General features: G+C 42.5%; 1 protein-coding gene across 1 annotated transcript; it reads left to right on the top strand.

Annotated features, from left to right (window-relative positions):
• The first annotated feature begins 184 nt into the window (after positions 1-184).
• Positions 185-5,063, top strand: SRP14 (signal recognition particle 14). The gene is made up of 5 exons (XM_078602274.1): positions 185-455; positions 1,689-1,761; positions 3,617-3,732; positions 4,257-4,289; positions 4,574-5,063. Exons 1-5 carry the CDS (start codon positions 432-434, stop codon positions 4,658-4,660), a joined length of 333 nt encoding a protein of 110 aa, XP_078458400.1. The 5' UTR covers positions 185-431; the 3' UTR covers positions 4,661-5,063.
• The last annotated feature ends 14,981 nt before the right edge of the window (positions 5,064-20,044 follow it).

Here is a 20,044-nt window from a genome sequence, read left to right as displayed (position 1 = left end):
GTGGGGGGGGGTGTAGGTGGGGGGGGTGTAGGTGGGGGGGGTGTTGGTGGGGGGGTGTTGGTGAGGGGGGTGTAGGTGGGGGGGGAGTCGCGAGCCCCGGCTCTGTGGGTTGGTGGTGGGGGCTGCGAGAACGCGTGACAATGACGTCACGAGGCGTTCACGTTTGCATGAAAGACGTGGGGGTGGGGGGAGAGGGGGTCACCCTTCACCTTAGTAAGATGGCCGCCGTGCGACTCACGTTCCACGCCGGATGTTGGTGATGCTAACTTACAGGCGGCGGTGCGTGTTGCGTTACTCGAATACGAACGACTCGAGGTGGTGGTCAACGTGGACTTGCCGCTGTTGTCACGCTAAAGCAGAAATAGCGAGCTCCGAGGGGGGAGAGAGTCCTTGCGTTCGTTTAGACAGTGCGTCAAGTCGCCGCGGGGACCATGGTTCTTCTGGAGAACGACGTGGTAAATGCGATCTGCTGTGACTGCTTACGTGGCCTTAGAATGGCTTAACTTGAGCGCGTGAAGCCGGCGATTCGTTGCAATGGACGACCTTTGTTTGGTTCCGTGTGGTGTGCTTACAACTCGGCCTCAGCAGCGGCCTTAAACAATCCACTGCTGGATGGAGCCCCCCCCCCCGCCACACCAAAGCTGTTGCCATATCCGTTGTTAATCGCTTGTATTGTACCATACTGGACCACACGGGTCACTGGGAATTGAACCTGGGAAACATTTGGTTCCGTGTGCTTTTACCACCTTCGTTTTAAAACAAGAGTTAAACTGTGTAATGGCTCGCTCCGGACGTAACAGCGTGGATTTACCACCCACGTGTCTGGCGTGAAGAGGGATTTTAGCGCCGCTCGACGTGAGTTTAAAGAGGAAGCCACGAACTTTTTTGTTGCCTTTCGACGAAATGTCGTCCTCTCGTCAGATCTCCGAAACTAAGCAGAGTTGAGCCCGGATAGTCCTTCGATGGGAGACCGGCCATGCTTCAAAGATGTGCAATAGGTCGCACCAAAAGCAACATTGTTGTTGGGCAGCAAAGAGAAGTAGAGCCACATCGTTTGTTGCTGTGCTACGTGATAACATCTGTACTTGCCGCATTCACAAACCCCGCCCTTAGCAGTTTGGTGAAGTATGGTCAGTTCGGTGAAGTATGACCAGTTTGGTGAAGTATGACCAGTTTGGTGAAGTATGGTCAGTTTGGTGAAGTGTGACCAGTTTGGTGAGGTGTGGTCAGTTTGGTGAAGTGTGGCCAGTTTGGTGAAGTGTGGTCAGTGTGGTGAAGTATGACCAGTTTGGTGAAGTGTGGTCAGTTTGGTGAAGTGTGGTCAGTTTGGTGAAGTATGGTCAGATATCCTGCACGGCGTGGGCAAGCTATCGTCGAGCAGTGGATTGACATAAATGCCATAAATTGGGACAGAACGTAAAACGTGACATTAAAAATGCGAAGTAATCTGTCGACTGAAAATGCGTGTTCTCCTCTTTTTACATACTCCGTGCTTCTTTCGGCAAAGTCACATAGAAAAATAATCATAGATCACGACGTTTCGAGGTCCTCTCCCACCTGAGGACGGCCGCTTGTGTGGCGATCGAAACGTCGTGATCTATTATTCTTTTCTCCTCCGTGACTTTACCGAAAGAACCAAAGATTATGAATTCCTGCAGTGACGAAAACTTCAAATGCTCTTGTTACAGTTTCTTAACGAGCTCACCAGGCTGTTCCAAAAGTGCCGTTCGTCTGGCAGCGTCTACATGACCATGAAGAAATGTGAGTGGCTTTGTGATCTCCTTTGAAGTCCACAATTAACGTGGCAATGGAGTTTGGGGCGCTGTCGGTCACCTTTGTTGGGATTTAACTCGGGTTGACAGAGCATTTGCACGTCTCGCTGGCTACAGCCACACTTTGCATCACGGGTCCCAGTACTGGCAACTGGCAAGTAACGTTTATGTTCTTTCTCCTGCAAAAGCGATACAAATTAGGCCAAAGTTGGAATACTATTGCCATATCTGGGGTAGAACACCCAGTTCCTACTTCACTGAAGAATCGAATTCAACCTAAAGCAGGTTTATCTTCTTTGTTCTTTCGGTAAAGTCACGTAGAAGGGAAGTAATAAAATAATACAAATAAAACATAATAAAATTATTCTCACGACGTTTCGGCCACAACGCAAGTAGCCGTCCTCAGGTGAAAACCAGGTCTGTCGAGGCGACAGCGTCTGAATGAAAACTAAAGCAGGTTGGTCGATGAACCAGCACTTGTTGATTTATAAGTCATTTACTGGTGGTCATTTGCCTCCTAAATAATATTCTGTTCCTTCTGCTCTGGTTACTGTTCCCATGAACCTCACTCCTGGATTCCATCAACTCTATTGAGGACTCGATCTATCAGACCGCCTGGGTTTTCTGCCTAAGTAGAGCATTGCAAAGTACTCCGTGCTGTTCACCACATATACGCCTCTATATAAGGAATGAAACAGTTAGACTTCTCCACAAATCTTGCTGTCGCCTGATGAAGCAAGTTGTAATGTACTGGCGAAACGTCGTACTCAGATTGTAAATGTTGTGGTTTGGCTCTCCAACACAACCGGTGTGCTGTACTAGTGACGAATTGGCACGTTCTGTTTACGTGACAACCCTTACTAGTTGGCTGTGTCGGGTGGTGGCGGGTTGTAACGACACATTTATATATTGACGCGATCTAACCCAAAAAAAACGATTATGGATGATATTGGTCGTGAAAGTCTACGAGTTAAACTGTTCAATTTCATACTTTAATTTTGTGATATTGACCCTCTTCACCTCGGTAAACCGTGCCCCTTCATCTTCTTTACCTCTTTTCCTCAACGTCTTTCTTGAGCTTCCTTCTGCAAGCATTGATCTCTTACAATATGCCCCATCTAGATCGTTTTATTCTCCCAGTTTCAATTAAGACTTTTCTCCTCCTGGACTTCACCATTACTCTTGCGTTCCATACAACTGCTTAGGTTATTAGTAACTAAATTGGCAGCAACCAAGTAAGTCTTTGTCTCCAAAATCTTGTACTCGAGGACTTTGACGAGAGTGCATTTGATATATGTAATTTAAACAGCCACATATGCCCTATTACAACCAACTTCAAGCCGCTCAGTTTAGTGATGCTCCTGTGTTCACCGACCCAATGCAGTCACCCATTAATTATCATTCATTTTCTTCTTTGTCACTTGCTCATAGAAACTACCACAGTCATTGTTTCCATAAACTTCACAAATTGATTACTCTGGCCCTGTCGAGGACTTGTTAAACTAAATGTAATGTAATGTCATACCGTTTCGACCATTCCACTGCAGGATACATTCATATTTCTCCTTTCCTCACACTGCTTGAATTTGAAGCTCCCATCGCCTGTTTCCCAATTTGCAATAACCTTGCTCAATTCAAGAAACATATCCTCTTATACTATTATTTGTGCCCTTAGTCTTTGGCTACTTGGGTGGTTATATAGGCTGTTGGGCCTGTGCTCAGCATCTGTGATTTTTAAATGGAGTAGTTGCAAAGCATCACAAGTCCTTGTACTGGTAGCAATTGTGTTCTCTTGGTAAGTGCCAGTTGCTTTGCTTAAACACCACCATATCCTTTGTCCACAGATGACGGCAGGACCAAGCCCATTCCCAAAAAGGGCACACTCGATTCTGTACAAGAACCGGCAGAAAACAAGTGTCTCCTTCGAGCATCGGATGGAAAGAAGAAAATCAGCACAGTGGTGAGAAATGTGGTGCAGTATAAAATGTAATTTAAAAATGACTAGGAGTTGCTCCTAGGTCCGTTGCAAAGTAATCTTATGTAAAACTTATCCAGCCCAAATTTGTAATGTGTTTGCAGCAAAGCGTCATACGGAGAATAATCCAGAGTGGTTTGAACTTGTAGCTTTGTGTACGAGTGTATAGTTTACCATGATGTGTTTGAAAAGAGCTGAAGTAGGTTGACTTAAATCTGTCAAATGTGTGGATTGTTTTTACCAAAAGCACATGGGAACATGTATGTCAAATGACAATTCAAACGGAGCCTTTGAGAAAAATTGGAGATTTTAATAAAGTTGACAAATGAGTCAATCTTTCTACCACCTTCCCTGAAGGAGGACCAATACCTGAGAAGTTGGCTGGCTATGCAGTTGAAGGCAGTTATAGTGACATTCGTGATTTTATGTTAAAGTGAAAAATGAAGTAGTTAATATTTTCATTGAGATACACTGAGAATCTTAAGTAATCTCATTTCATTTGTTTCTAGATAAGCTCCAAAGAAGTCAACAAATTCCAAATGGTAAGTCAAGACTTTAATTGCTTTCAACAGAATTTCAGTCTTTGTAAAGCTTGTTCTGGTTGGTTGTATGTATGTGCTATTCAATTATAATTGTAGATCAACTATCAAGTCATTCACTGTAATTTTAGTATATGACAAAGACTTTCATTTACCAGATGCAAGATCAAATTGATGTCAGTTGTGATGCATATGGAACACTGCTCTGACTAAACAGTCCAGGGAATGCATATATTGCCTGATAAAGTGCTTTGAGTTTAATCTGTATTGATGTTATACTATTTCAGGCATACTCCAGCCTTCTACGTGCCAACATGGATGGACTCAAGAAGAAAGACAAAAAGAACAAAACCAAAAAGACGAAGGCAACTTAGTTGTATAAGTTTACAAACTCGACTGTTATCCGAACACTTATTTGCTTGTTTTCAAATCGGTTAAAGCTTTTGTTGGTGTCAATACAGTTTGAAGCTGTTTTATGCTCAACTTACAGCTTTTTCCATTAATCCCATGCATTGTATACATACAAACCTTTTGTTGGCAAACTTTTCCGTCTTACCTCTGCTCAATACTTTCATTTTAAAGTAGAGGTCTGAATTGGAAATGTGCCCCCTCTGATGCATCCATTGTATTAATTTTGCGTATACAATTAAGTTAACATTTTAAAAGCAATTTTAAGTTTAAAATTTTGTCTTGTTGTATAAAGTAATTATCACATGTACTGTCATTTGTATTTGTTTTCTTTGCCCCATGTTCACAAATACATTATAATCAAAAGTAGTACTTCGTGAATTGTGTTTTTATTCATGATGCTCAAAATTGCACCTGATATTGCCAAGAGGTTATTTATACTTATCGACCACAGAACTTTTGACACCAATCTTCAATTCTTTGCACCCACTCATCACGGATAAGCACTACAGTAATGTATTAACAAAGCGTAAAATAAGGTCAGCTTATAAAAGGCTATCGCGGTAAGGCAAAATGTTAAGGTTGTGTTTTGAGGGCCTGGTAAATTTGTGCATTTTTTGTATTTTGGAGACGAGATGTGAAAGGGAGACAGTTTCTGGACAACATGAAAGTGGTTTGGTTCGCACAGTGTTGCTGTATTACAAAACAAGGTATTGGAAGAGGATGGAGATGAAAAAGTTTTTTTTCATTTGGGGATGAATGGAAACAAGATGAGTGAATCAACTAGATTAACTTCACAGATACGACCTCCGGTAGCTCTAACTTATTTCAGTATGAAGACCCTATGCAAGGATGCATTTCATTGAACCGACGTCAAAGCCCAAACCCATACTGTGCATTCCTTGCGCTAAATATGTCGTCACATGTTTACAGACCAGCACTACTTGAATAAAATTGTCAGAAGCTGTTCCAAACATGCCTTGCAGTTGCTGTATCAGCATTGTCCCAATAACAGAAAAGGGGAATCAATATTTGCTGACAAACCGGAAGGTGAATGTTTTAATTCCTCTTTGTTATCTGGCATAACCATGCTGTTCCTGGAATGAGGATATCCACACGCCCTCTGGTGGTTACAAATGCAAGTTCTAACAACACGGCCCTTTGCAGTATAGTATCGTCTTTTATACGTGTTAATATATTCGTATTGGTCTTATTTTAATAACTTTCACAACCCTGTTTTGCCGCTGACTTGTGACGGGTATTCAGTGACACATTTGAAGGGTTTGCTTGTGTGCTAAAAGTACCTTATAATGGGCTACAGCATGATCACAATTCGATTTAACGTTGAAAGACAGGCTGGGAAACCCAGATAATTTCATGTTCTCTCCATGGCAGGGTAATTGCAGCAATTAGCTATTGCTTGGTTATATGCCTTGTATAAGCGAATGTCAAAAAGAACAAATGGTAAATGTTTGCAAGGGGATTGTTTTCTATTTTAAGAGCAAGCTCTGTACTTCAAGGACTTCAAGTGGTCATGACTGCATTTACTTATAGATTGTGTTAGAGGGTTTGGTTTATTTTTTTTTGTCCGAGCTGTGGGACGTTGAAATTGGAGAACACCAGCGGCAAGTGTGCCTGGTCATGAAGCACATGACATCTTGACGACTTTTTTCATTTTAGCAGGTAGGGCCTACTGAGCTGTTAAAGCTCTTTTTCAAAAGCGACCTAGCCACATGATAGCTCAACGAAGTGACGACTTATGGAAATTTATAGTAGCCATATACTCTAAACGCATGTTTATAATGTCTCTGCAGGTCTCGAATATTACTGTTTGACGTATTTGCTCCAACGTGATCTCACTCTCTGGGTTTAACAAGGTTTGATAAAATGAACAAAATGGTCGTCTTTTGTCTCGTGCCTCTCACCCTGTGCCAAGGTGAGACAATAACGGAGAGAAATGTGCTTTCATCATTAGAATAAAATGTGTAAGACCTTGAGTCGCTTTCCCTGAAAGTATGCATCTGTTCAAACAAAGCAGCTTGAAATTTCACTTGAATGATGTCTTGTAATATTGCAACAGTCTCAATGATAAGGACACCGTTATTAATGCGTTGGTATTGGTTGTGTTATCGCCAGATACATTCCCAGTCTGACTAGAAAAGCCGAGTTATGAATTTTGTCTAGATATTATGTTAATGGCTATAGCTTATTGAACTTGTTATTGTTTAAGTGAGGTTAAACTCATTAAATACATCCTTTATAGTCTTCACACTGTGATAAGGCATGACAAGTTAATATGCGTGCCTCCGGCAGACACTTAAAATCATATTGTGTCGTAGAGAAATTGGCACTTCCATAAGTGGCAGTGTGCACCCATTGAAAGGTTAATGTGTGACAAGATTAGAATACAGCACTGAAATTTTAAATGTAAGTCTGCATTGCAAACTGCTATGCTACAACTTTCAATTTTTATACAAATCACATTTAAAATTGGATTGTATAAATTTCAATTACGAGTGGTTTTGGGCAATTGTATTTACATTTTGTAACTGGACTTTGTGTACAACTACACGATCAGAAACATCATTAGCAAGACTTTTAAAATGTCACAATATTTAGGAGGTACTCTATAATGCCACAATAACACACCAAACATTTCTTTGGTAATTGTTCAACAAAATTAATCGTGCAAAAAATTCACTTGAATAAGCAGGGCAATCATTGCAAAAAGAACATTGCATTGATTAAACATCAGCAAGAAAAATAACAATGTCCTTATCTAGTGCACACACGGGCTTTTAAAATGTGTTCTCTTTGTGTGCACTGATGCATGTTCCTTTTGGTTTGACGTATAGCCTACTTGCGAATTTTAATAAGACATCCATTTTATCACACGTGACAGTAACTATAGAGGGAGCAAAACTCAATTGTGACCGTTTCCTTTGAAATAAATGTGAGTCGATTGTAATATTTCACGGTAATGTGAGGTTGTTCTCCAATGCACTCGAAGTTTGGCACTCCGAGAAGCTCCAGAAATCACATCGCACATCTAAGGGGCACTTGGTTGCTACAGCGGCAGCCTCTGCTATGGGAACTCTCACTTTTTCCAGAGAAGCCTTAATGTGTGGATTTATTGTGGCGGCCGGAGGTGCCATGCCTGTAGTCCAGTCATAAGGGAGCGAGGGTTGGGTGGATAGGACAAATTCCATGCCGTGCGAGACTCCCTATCTGTTGGTATCGAAGTACAATACCGTGGCTTGCCGGCAGAATGCAGCACAGCAAAATGTGGACTGATATCATCTGTGCCTTGTGTATGGGATAGAGTGTTGTCGCCCTTACATCAGTGCCGGATTATCCTCGTAGCAAAAGTAGCTACACATGCTTCGGGCCCCGCACTTTCAAGGGCCCCGCGCTAAATGCTTTCAAGCTCTCAATTCCGGTTCAGTGATTCTGCAATTGCTCTATTACTATAGTACTATACCGCCTTCAACTTGTATGAACGACTAGTGTTTAAGGTTAGCGATTTGTCGTATTATCTGGCTCTATAGCAAATTAAAAAATACAATTACTTTACTATGCAAGTAAACAATCTGTGTTTTAATGGGTTTTTTTTTTTCATTTAGGGCCCCTTTATAACATATGCTACAGGCCCCGCACGAGCTTAACCCGCCACTGCCTTGCATGTGTGGGGTTTTTCCAGGTGCTCCGGTTTACGCCGACATTTATAATAGACAGTAATTGGCTACAAACATCTCAATATATAAAGAACTGCAGCGCACTTGTTGGGGCCGCCGAAGCAGATTTTCAGCTCGCATGTTGCTCCTTTGGCAATTATGATGACATTTTCACGAATGACGCCATAAAAAAATTAATCATTCAATGATAATTTTGTTTTCAAATGAGCATTGAGGCGGTGGTCATCACGTTCTCAGTCCTGCCCGAGCCAGCAGTGAACATTCCACATCCATATGGCAGAGGTATGTTTGTCCGTCGAATAAACAACTGTTGACTTCCCCACAAAATGGTACTCGTTTTATTGACCCCGGAGAGATGATGGACTCAAGTCAAGCCTCCTCCAGGATGTGCACTAGCCGCTCGCTTTACCAGAGCCACCTCCAGATATTTTGAATTTGGTGTGGCCTGATTTACCTACACTGGAACTCCAGTGTGGTCAATGCTTGGTTATCTGTCATGTCGGTGCAGGTGGACACAACCCATAACCTCGATATTCGCTTTTTTAATAGAACTCGGAGAGAACCCATCGGTCTGCAATGGAAAATAAGAGACATCTGTCCTTTTTATACTCTTCTCACAACCCTGTACTTCGGAGCACTAAAAGTAATCTATGCAATAAAATGCCAACAATATATATTGTGAGGTTTTTCATACCGCACAAGAATTACATTAAGAGCAATTTTAAATGAGCCGTGTCAGTCTTCGGTATTTGTTAGTGCCAGAGGTGGGACAAAGTCATTGTTATGCAAGTCCAAGTCGAGTCGCAAGTCATCAAATTCATGACTCGAGTCTGACTCGAGTCCAAGTCACATGACTCGAGTCCACACCTCTGTTTGTTACTCTCACTTCTTCGGTGTCACTTTATTGTTTTCCAAACTTTTCTTACGTTTTGGTGGCAACGGCTGGCAGCCACTAACAGAGTTATTGGTGGGGTGGAGAGGAAACCAGCCAGCAGCCAGCCATGAAACTGGAGGCATACATAATTGTTTCATGTGTAATTTATTTTCTTTCTGTGACTTTACCGAAATAACCAAAGAGTAATTCCTGCAGTCACGAAAGCTTCAAATCTAGTTTGTTTCATATGTAGTCCGATGTATTTCCCCCAATTTCATTCCAGTTGTGTTTTCATTATAGTTTCACAAGGCAACGTATCCATTCAGAATTCTCTCGGGTTAGTGCATTACATCTTCCTATTATGTTACAGAAGGGCCCACAGGAAGATATACAACACAAGCACTTATCAGAAGTGACCTGTTTATTTTTAATCCGGACTCAGGGGGGAACACTTTCTCACACACTCATCAGAAATGGAACCACATACAAAGAGCTAATGAGATGTTTGTTTCGTGTGCAGTCATCTGTGGCCGCACCGGGACCACCACTTTGCCTCACTCGAGAACCCAGTTCAACCGCTGGTGGCTAAAACCCATTGGGTGAAAAAAAAACGATTTTTCCAGCGGCAGGCATCGGGGTTTTTCTTTAATACAATTAAACCCGATTTCGGGGAATTAAAACCTGGTTTAATGAATACGAAACTCTGATCCAAGGCTTAGGCTGCTTCCTCGTCGGTGCTGCTATCATCGTACTCGGGGGGCCGTCGGGCACGGGGTAGTCGTAGAATGCGGCGGGCAGGTTGGTCTTGATGAACACGAGGAGCTTCTCCTCCACAATCGTGGGCGCCAGTGAGTTCCTTAGCTTGGAATGGATGAAGCTCATCGTTGAGAAGTGCGGTTCTGCAATTAGAACCAATTAAACCGGATTTCTCCCAATCTCAGATGATCGGGTTTAATATAAAAAGACAATTAAACCCGATTGTAAAAAACCCGACTGTGCCACCCCTTGCTAAAACCTGGATTTGTACCCAGGATCTCAGTGGTGGTGGCTCGGTGCAGCCACTCCCCGATGCATTGGCCTCTTCCGTGTCTTTTGTTCTGAGAGCTCATTCTGTTCTTCATATCTTATGCATTACCAGTTTGCAGCCCTACCTACGGCAAGGGTAACATAAGACACACATGATGCCAACCACCAGTCAACTCACCTGTTCATCACCAGTGTAGACAATGCTGTGTAGAGAGTTCGGCGCGCCAGTCGAGATGAAACGGCTCCTACCTCACCCACCGGCACATGCCTATCCATTGTGTTATTTTAAAATGAGGATTTGGGGTAGTGGGGGTATTATTTTAATTGATGGGTCAGATAAGCCGCAACAGGGCCGATAAGCAGAATTATCGGGTAAAATGTAAAAAATCAGACGAAGATGCATATCAAACACACCTTGATACATTTCATCTGCTTATTATATTACGTATATGATTGTCTCATCCTATTTACAGTGTGATAAAACAAGACATCGCATGTAAAATACAACCTTCCATGCATTTCTGGAAGGTAGAACGTGGTTCGTACTTTTTTTCGCTGCATTCGATAATAATGCAAATTCGAATGGAACTGCCACAAAGAGAGCGACCAATTTGTCAAACAAAAATGGGGAAGAGAGAATGAAATGGAGCGCGATAAGGGACGTCTAAATGATGTCGATTCTGGCCACTTAATGCCACCTAATTCATATGCAGGAATCGCTCTCATTTGATTGATCCTTTAAAAAGGGCTGGTTATGAACCAATGTGCCTTCGATCATGTGCAATAAAAGTTCGGTGAGCCTAGGCAAACAAAAAATAACGAGACAAAGGAGTTTGGCAATCGAGCAGCGAGGAATATTCTTTGAGTTGGGTTACGTCCCACAGCGAGTCAAACAGTAGAACAATAACGATAATAAAAGCCATAACCTTGATTTTATATTAAATAATTCATTCATATTGAGACGTTATTATTACAATGTAGCATTTAACCTGTATAGCCGTTTTGTTAATGTACTGCTGGTTGAGTGCCCCCCCCCCACACCTGCATGGATTGCGAAGGTTATTTGACCATACTTCACCACGCTGGTCAGTGCGGATTGAAAAATGTGGGGGAGCATATACAGTACCTGGATTTTTTTTATTGCACGGTGCAACAATGGATTGTGTTATTGCAGAGTTCAACAATTGCATTTGTTATTGCACGGTGCAACAATGGATTGTGTTATTGCAGAGTTCAACAATTGCATTTGTTATTGCACAGTGCAACAATGGATTGTGTTATTGCAGAGTTCAACAATTGCATTTGTTATTGCACAGTGCAACAATGGATTGTGTTATTGCAGAGTTCAACAATTGCATTTGTTATTGCACAGTGCAACAATGGATTGTGTTATTGCAGAGTTCAACAATTGCATTTGTTATTGCACAGTGCAACAATGGATTGTGTTATTGCAGAGTTCAACAATTGCATTTGTTATTGCACAGTGCAACAATGGATTGTGTTATTGCACAGTGCAACAATGGATTGTGTTATTGCAGAGTTCAACAATTGCATTTGTTATTGCACAGTGCAACAATGGATTGTGTTATTGCAGAGTTCAACAATTGCATTTGTTATTGCACAGTGCAACAATGGATTGTGTTATTGCAGAGTTCAACAATTGCATTTGTTATTGCACAGTGCAACAATGGATTGTGTTATTGCACAGTGCAACAATGGATTGTGTTATTGCAGAGTTCAACAATTGCATTTGTTATTGCACAGTGCAACAATGGATTTTGTTCTTGCAACAATGCATTGTGTTATTATATACATTGCAGCAATGGATTTTGTTATTGCACAGTGCAACAATGGATTGTGTTATTGCACAGTGCAACAATGGATTGTGTTATTGCAGAGTTCAACAATTGCATTTGTTATTGCACAGTGCAACAATGGATTGTGTTCTTGCAACAATGCATTGTGTTATTGCACAGTGCAACAATGAATTTTGTTCTTGCAACAATGCATTGTGTTATTATATACATTGCAGCAATGGATTTTGTTATTGCACAGTTCAGCAATTGATTGTGTTATTGCACAGTGCAACAATGGATTTTGTTCTTGCAACAATGCATTGTGTTATTATATACATTGCAGCAATGGATTTTGTTATTGCACAGTTCAGCAATTGATTGTGTTATTGCACAGTGCAACAATGGAATTTGTTATTGCACAGTTCAACAACTGATTGTGTTATTGCACGGTGCAACAATGGAATTTGTTATTGCACAGTGTAACAATTGATTGTGTTATTGCACAGTTCAACAATGGATTTTGTTATTGCACGGTGCAACAATGGAATTTGTTATTGCACAGTTCAACAACTGATTGTGTTATTGCACGGTGCAACAATGGAATTTGTTATTGCACAGTGTAACAATTGATTGTGTTATTGCACAGTTCAACAATGGATTTTGTTATTGCACGGTGCAACAATTGATTGTGTTATTGCACAGTTCAACAACTGATTGTGTTATTGCACGGTGCAACAATGGAATTTGTTATTGCACAGTGTAACAATTGATTGTGTTATTGCACAGTTCAACAACTGATTGTGTTATTGCACGGTGCAACAATGGAATTTGTTATTGCACAGTGTAACAATTGATTGTGTTATTGCACAGTTCAACAATTGATTGTGTTATTGCACGGTGTAACAATGGATTTTGTTATTGCACAGTGCAACAATGGGATTTATGTTTGCACAGTGGGCCTTACCTGGTAAACGTAAAAATAGTTTAGTTTAGTTTTACAATCGCAAGCTTGGTGACGTGTTTTATTTGGTGGATAAGCACTATCCAGGCTCAAGTCCTGCTTAGGTTCCAAGATCTGACGAAATCCGTTGAATTCTGGGTGATCTTGTCATTACACTATACATACATTAATATTTTACAGAGTATTTCATTTCCAGAATTTCAGAAATTTTGCCAGGACAGACGTAACTTAATTATTTTCTGCATGAAAGCTCAGCACAAATTCACTCGGCACAATGACGTTTTCCATTTAAAGGACATTGTATTACATCTAACATAAAAATACAAAGGCTCAAGGGTAAGTTTCAACAAATCACAGTCATTCTGAAGATGACATTCAGATTCTTAACATAAAAGCGAACACAAGAACAAATGTACACATCTGTTTTCAATTGAACTCAAGGGGAAAAAACATACACGTGCATGCACATATTACACATTTGACTTTGTACAATATTTGTATGTTTTTTTTACATTAGCATAGCACTAAAATAGGCCACCAAGAGTTTGTATCTATTGAAATCTGCTTACCGGTTCTCATTAAAGCTGAAACAATGCACGGAGTTTGTATTGGTGTAATGGCAGGAAAATAGGGTTAATCAACTAGCCCTCCCGTTAATGCTCCCTTATTAAAATCACACACGCGGTGGTGGAGTGTGTTAGTGTGCGCACTATTTACATTCTGCAACAGTAATACACTGGATACCACCACTCACCAATGTTAGAAAGTGTATATGATTACATGATTTATTTTCTTTCCCAAAATATAGTTTTGAATAATACCTTGTTTTTTACACGCAAATGTAACGATTAACTAAAAAGCAATTTGTTACATGACAACATTTCTATAATATATTTATAGAATGAAATTAGATCATTGGCTCATTTGCGCCTTTACTCTGAAACTAATGCCGTTTAGCAAATGACAAATTACTTAATAAACTCAGGAATGAAGGTTGTCCATTTAATATGTTGTATGCCCATAACTCAGTTGCCTGGTCAGGTCTTGGAATATCACGAAAGTAACCAAAGTTCAGACAGCAAGCCTAAATGTAAGGCACTTGAAAAATGGCAGGCATCCTAAGACAGCACAAATGGACGGCACCAAACAAAAGAAATAATTCTCCAAACATCACACGATTTTTTGCGAGTGTAATTTTTCATTGCTAGGGCAGTACTTGTTGACAGAGATTACATGCAACTTGAGGTTTGTATTTATTTATTCAGAGCCTATTAGCTTTCCCAGCAACAATTAGCTTGTAGTGATTTTATTTTTTATTTCAGAGCGACTCAAAGGCACGTTTCGCCCAAACGGGGCACTGACCCAAACACCATTGAGTCATGACCTCGAGTTCAGAGACTCACGCCGGGGTCACTAACCTTGAGGGGGGCCTGGGGGAATAGGGAGGCTGTGAGATTCCGCTGTTGTGAGCCAACAAAAAGACTACGTGGGCACCAGGTGTTGTGGGGGAGCGAGAGCAGATGCCTGCAGCAAAGTATGTGCAGTCACTCGAATCGGTGCGAACGATAAATAACGCGGACAGAGAAAATAGCAGCACAACAAAGTACACGTGCATGCATGAGTCGGCAGCCGTAACAACAAAACAACACCGATTTAGCAAAATACAAACCAAATGGTTAAATCGTTTTACCAAACCAAACAGAAAATGGAAAACTAATAAAGCAACGAATTCTAAACGCATTAATCGAGCTGAAATGTTAAAGAACTCAATAACCAAGAACGGCGTGCAGATGCGCGTTAAGAACACGCTCTCTTTACACGTGCAATTAGTCGCGCCTGAGATATTGACTTATTTCGCGCACAATGCACCAGCGCGGCTAATGTTACGGGAGGTATAATAGTGGCTTGTGGCACGAGCACCTCATCAGCGTCTCCCGGTGTCATGCGAGCAGCAGGAGATGAAAGTGGGTGGACACAATGCATTCACTTAGGCCAACTCAAAATGCTTTTGGAATGTACTATTATCGCAGGCTTGCACATCAAAGTGCATTTTTTTTGTTCCAAAAAAATTAATGGCATGAAGCTCTTTCATGCGCGTGCTCAGATTTCTGTTCAGTCATTAAAGCAATATGACTTGTTGCTCTTGCGTTTCAGATGAATCTCCCAACACTTTTATACAGATGAGACCCCCGCACCGAAGTGATTTACCAGCTCAGACCATCACAGGAACCGTACCAACAATATTGTGTTTTATTTACCACTTAATAAACTGACATTTAAGCCGGTAAAAAAACACAAGTGGTGTGTGTGTATTGTAACCAGACGTTTAAAGATGCATTGATTCGTAAAAAAAACAATCCGATTTGGAAGCTACGTGCATTCAATCGCGCCCATAGGAATGTCTATTTTTCAGTTTATATGTGTTGCATGTAATGGTTTCAAATGACCCCTGCAGCTACTAGTGGCGTTACCGTTCATTGCAAAACAATTATGGTTATTGAATAGAATTGCGAGCATGAATCGGGATAATTCAACAAATCACTGGGGGTAGAGGGTGAATCGTTACACCACTAATCGTTTACGACTGTGTGCAGATTTGTTGGAATAAACAAAAACTGTACACTGCAGTAGACAACACAAGGCAAAGCAATGCATAAAAACCAAAAATAGTATGCTAAAATATGTTTTTTTTCTATCCAATGGAAAACAGACGCTTTTATGAATTGGTAGCTTGATGTGTTGAAAAAACAATTATACAGCTATACATTCAATCTTAAGTAAAGAAAAGTTGTTTTATTTTTACAAAGCAGAAAAATTTAGCTATGACAGAGGGCGGCCGTGAAATGAAGCCAAACAGCTTATTGGGCCATTCCTGGTGAAATAAAAATAAAAAAGGAGCTTGTTACAGACACGTGCGGGGAAAAAAACACGAAAAACCATCATCTGGATCGTTTAACGGCTCCATTAAATACATTACGTTAGCTCAATTGCGAAAAAGAACGTGCCTTTTTTGTTTTTAATTAAACCCTAAACGCCCATGCGTTTAGGATTTCATTAAATATTAATATGACATTTGTAAAATCACATATCACAGATGTTGAATAAACTTTAGATGGAAGCATGGATACACACCATTTCATTTTGTACACCTTTATACTACATTAGAAGAAGAAAAAAAGTTTTGCTGGCTGGCGTGCTCACGGGCGGGCAAATTACGCGGTGGTGACCTCACCGTGCACATCGACGCGATGACGTCATCCGCATCCCACAGCGTTGGGCCAGGTTCGTGCGTCCCGACGTCACGCTTCCACCCCACCCACCCTCCACCCCGCTATCACACAAACTACGTTAGAATAACGTTGACTGGCGGGTGGGAGTTAGCGAGGGATGGGTGGACACGTCCGAAGGTCGTGCCGGCTGCTAGTTGTCTAAAAAAAAACCCCATAAATTGTGTTGAGTAGAGTTCTGCTGAGACCTAAGTAGAACTTAATGGAATGCAGGATTTCCCAGGGCACTTTCAACCCCCGGGTGGGTAGCTCCTGTAACAGTGGAAGTAAAGTGATTTGCAAACAGCAAGTGCAATACAAGTGTCCACACTTCAAAAGGGGACACATTGTTGCTTTGCATTTGCTCGCATGGCCCAATTCCACTGAAATGTAATTTACTGCTGACACACTGTGACACGTTGCAGTGGTAAACATGGGCATTGGGTGTCTGCTACGAGAGGCTGAGCGAAGTCGTCCATGCCCGAAACATTTCTTGGCGAAACACTTACGTTTGTCACCTGTCCAAATCATAGAAAATAATTGACATTCACAATTATGTAAGCTCGTCGATACACTCAATAGACATACAATGAGCTGGTTCATCATCCAGTAGACGGGTCTCTCACTTTATATTGTATGTTAAAATAAGATGTTAACGAATGCCATTTCCCTACTATTGACCTCAATTGAACCTTCGCACAAGTGTATTAACGGTTTTCTGAAGGAAATCAATCGGCTACAATCCTGAAGAATTAATTTCGCCGCAAATAGGCACGAAAACAAGAAATCATTTGATAAACAACCACAGCATTCTCCAGAGGAGATCACTTTCAGGCCAATTTTATCTTCTACATCAATCGCGTGAGAACGCTAATTATGTCTGTACAGCACACGTGAGTGGTATCGTAATCAGTCATGGGCCCTCCACCTTCACCAACCAGCACAGACCACGATGGTCAAATTTGCTGAAACAACCTCCACATGACGAGCACGGCACGTGGGTGGGTTTCATCGGGTGGTGCATCGACAAAGGGCCGACGTCACTATTATTCTTGGTTAACGTAAGCATCATTGTGCAGTTGACAAGAAAAAACAAAGGGTGGATATGCTTCGTTTCCATTCCATCCACTCGTGGACTGCACCCCTTTGCAAATTGCAAAGCTAATTAATTGTTAGATATGATCGAGTGCCGCTGGAGGTTGTCAACACCGGTTGTGATTAGCAAGAGGTGCGTGTTGCCAAACACACCTGAAGACTCGTGTTTAGCGCTGTGGATGGATTACATTTGTAGTGACATCAAGAAAGTCACTCTATGGTGCCAGCCCTAGAGGTGCATGGCGTGCAATGTACATCACGGATGCGGCAGCATCGTGCATGTCACCGAGTATTGCCGGCTCCAGCAAGGCACGGAGTGCGATGCACCGTCATCGCGGACACCCCGTGGGTAGGTGTAGTACCAGCCCTGGTGAGGGCTTGGTGAGCGCTGGAATAGAGCAGTGGCACCACGCGTGACACGCAGTGCGGCCTCCCACCGGAGGGAGCGGGAGAGTGTCAGCCCAGGGACAGGGTTGTTACCCTGGGCCATGGCACTCTGGTTGACCCCGAAGGCACGTGACCGGTAAAGTCTACAGGGGGGCCCCCAGGTGGGGGCGAAGGGGTGGTCACGTGTCCGGGAAAGTTGCCTCAAGAAGAGTCGAGAGAGAGCGCCAGAGCTCTCTCTCGAAGGTGGGCGGGGCCAAGGGCGGGGCCAAGGGCGGGGCCAAGGGCGGGGCCAAGGGCGGGGCCGGCCCAGGAGCATATAAGCGGGGTCCCCAGCAGGGACTGGGGTTCTGCGTTGCTACCATCATCTGAAGATCTACGTTCTACGTAGAGAAGAGTCTCCAACACGTGGTCCCGGACCCGAGCCAGGGTCTGGTCCCAGTGTGTTGGTGTAGTGAGCCGGGTGGCCCACCACCCTAGGCTGTGATCTGGTAAAGGGGCAGCTACCCCTTTGTGTATTCGTGTTGGTGTAATAAATGTGTTGCCTCGAAGAAGTACGTCTGCGACTCGTCGGGCCCACTAAACATTGTTAGATGCATTTAGTACTCGTATACATAATCTCGCGATGCGCAATGATACACAACCGTGAGTGGGGATTCAGGACTAATATTTACAGCTTTGCTGCTGATAATAATAAAGTACATGTATAAAGCACCTTCCTACAAGATACACAAGGCGCTGTACATGACACATAAATAAATAACGTGTTGGCAAAGGGGGGAGAGCAAACTTAAGAAGTAGAGGAGCTAATTGTGAGAGCCGAAAGCAAAGAGAGAATAGAATTGCGTCTCGAGGTGGGCTTCCAAACACCGCGATTGACCACCCTGGGGCAATGTGCTCGTTCCACAGCCGGGGAGCATCGCAAGGGACAAGGCTCATGAAGCACCCGGTGTGCGGAGGAGCCGCGTCCGGGCAATGCTCCACTGGCACCGCTGGCCACCGAAGAGACAAACGAAGCCTTCGGGATGGCCACAGATACTGGGGTCAGCCAATCTGATGAGACTCAGAAAGTCAACGCTGGTAACACGTTTGTTGCTGTAACAACATTGCTGTTGGAAAACATTGGCGTGGAAAGCCTATAGGCCACTGGAAGTGAGAAAAAAAATGTGTTTATTTGTACATGTAAATATTGGGGTGTTTTCTCCTTCTACTTAATGTTCTAGTACTTGTTTACATTAGACACACACCACATATATAGATACTGCAGCAGGTAGGACTCACCCAGTGTGGTAATTGAAAGCTCCAATACACACACTGTGATCATTTATATTATCAGGACTGAAGATCATTATGCACTTTTAATCAGCGCCCTTTGTTCATGAGCCAATAACGATTGCAACCGTTTTGCCAGCTGAGCGGAGCAGCGTGGGGCTAGCACGTGGTAAAGGTCAATTATTGTTGTCGTCAGCGGCTGTGAGCGCTTTTTAACTACGAGGGCTGCACTGGATGAAAATCCTTCACTGGAATGGTCGTTGTTCATGATGTTATAACTCACTAGAGCAGTGTTCTTCAATGCAAGGGCCGCAGGCCACCAATGGTTTCAAATGCGTGGCGGCCCTCACATGTCTTATCGGTGAAAGTGGCCTCCCCTCTGAAAATTAGTGATGAACTCCTGCGGTAGTTTCCTATACACGCGCGTGCACGATGTGGTATTGTACAAAATGCGCATTGAGCACACAAGATAATTTGTGGGCAAAGCTGTAATGAATGTGCTCGGGTGTATTCACACTTACAGTGAATGCTATCGGTTTCTTCTCATCCAAGTCTCACCAAACAAATGGAGTTATCTCAGCCTGGAAGCCAACTGAACTTAAACTTTGGTTGGAGTGTTTTTTGTTCTTCACATTCAGATATATGGCTAATTGATTTTTGGGTAGAGCAGTGGTACAGTGGTGAGCACACTGCTTTATAAACCCAGTAGACCTGGGTTGAATTCCTGACCACGGAGAGCATCAGTGGTGGGCGAGATCAGAACTGTTCTAGGCCTCTGCTCACCAAGACTTGACCTACACGCACTTACCAGCATGCTTCAGTCGAGTCGTACAATCCCCACGACCCACGTGGTATTGGAAAGCTTTCGTCCAGCAGTGGATTGACAAAAAACGATGTATTATTTTATTCGTAGGATTGAAATGATTCGTTTAGAGTTTATGCTGTATATACATAAGTGTACGTTTGATGCCCAACAAAACT

This window comes from Lampetra planeri, chromosome 18, assembly GCF_965212315.1.
Source record: "Lampetra planeri chromosome 18, kcLamPlan1.2.h2, whole genome shotgun sequence".
NCBI classification, from domain to species: domain Eukaryota; kingdom Metazoa; phylum Chordata; class Hyperoartia; order Petromyzontiformes; family Petromyzontidae; genus Lampetra; species Lampetra planeri.
The sequence above is the reverse complement of the archived record's forward strand: the minus strand, read 5'-3'. Positions and strand labels throughout refer to the sequence as shown.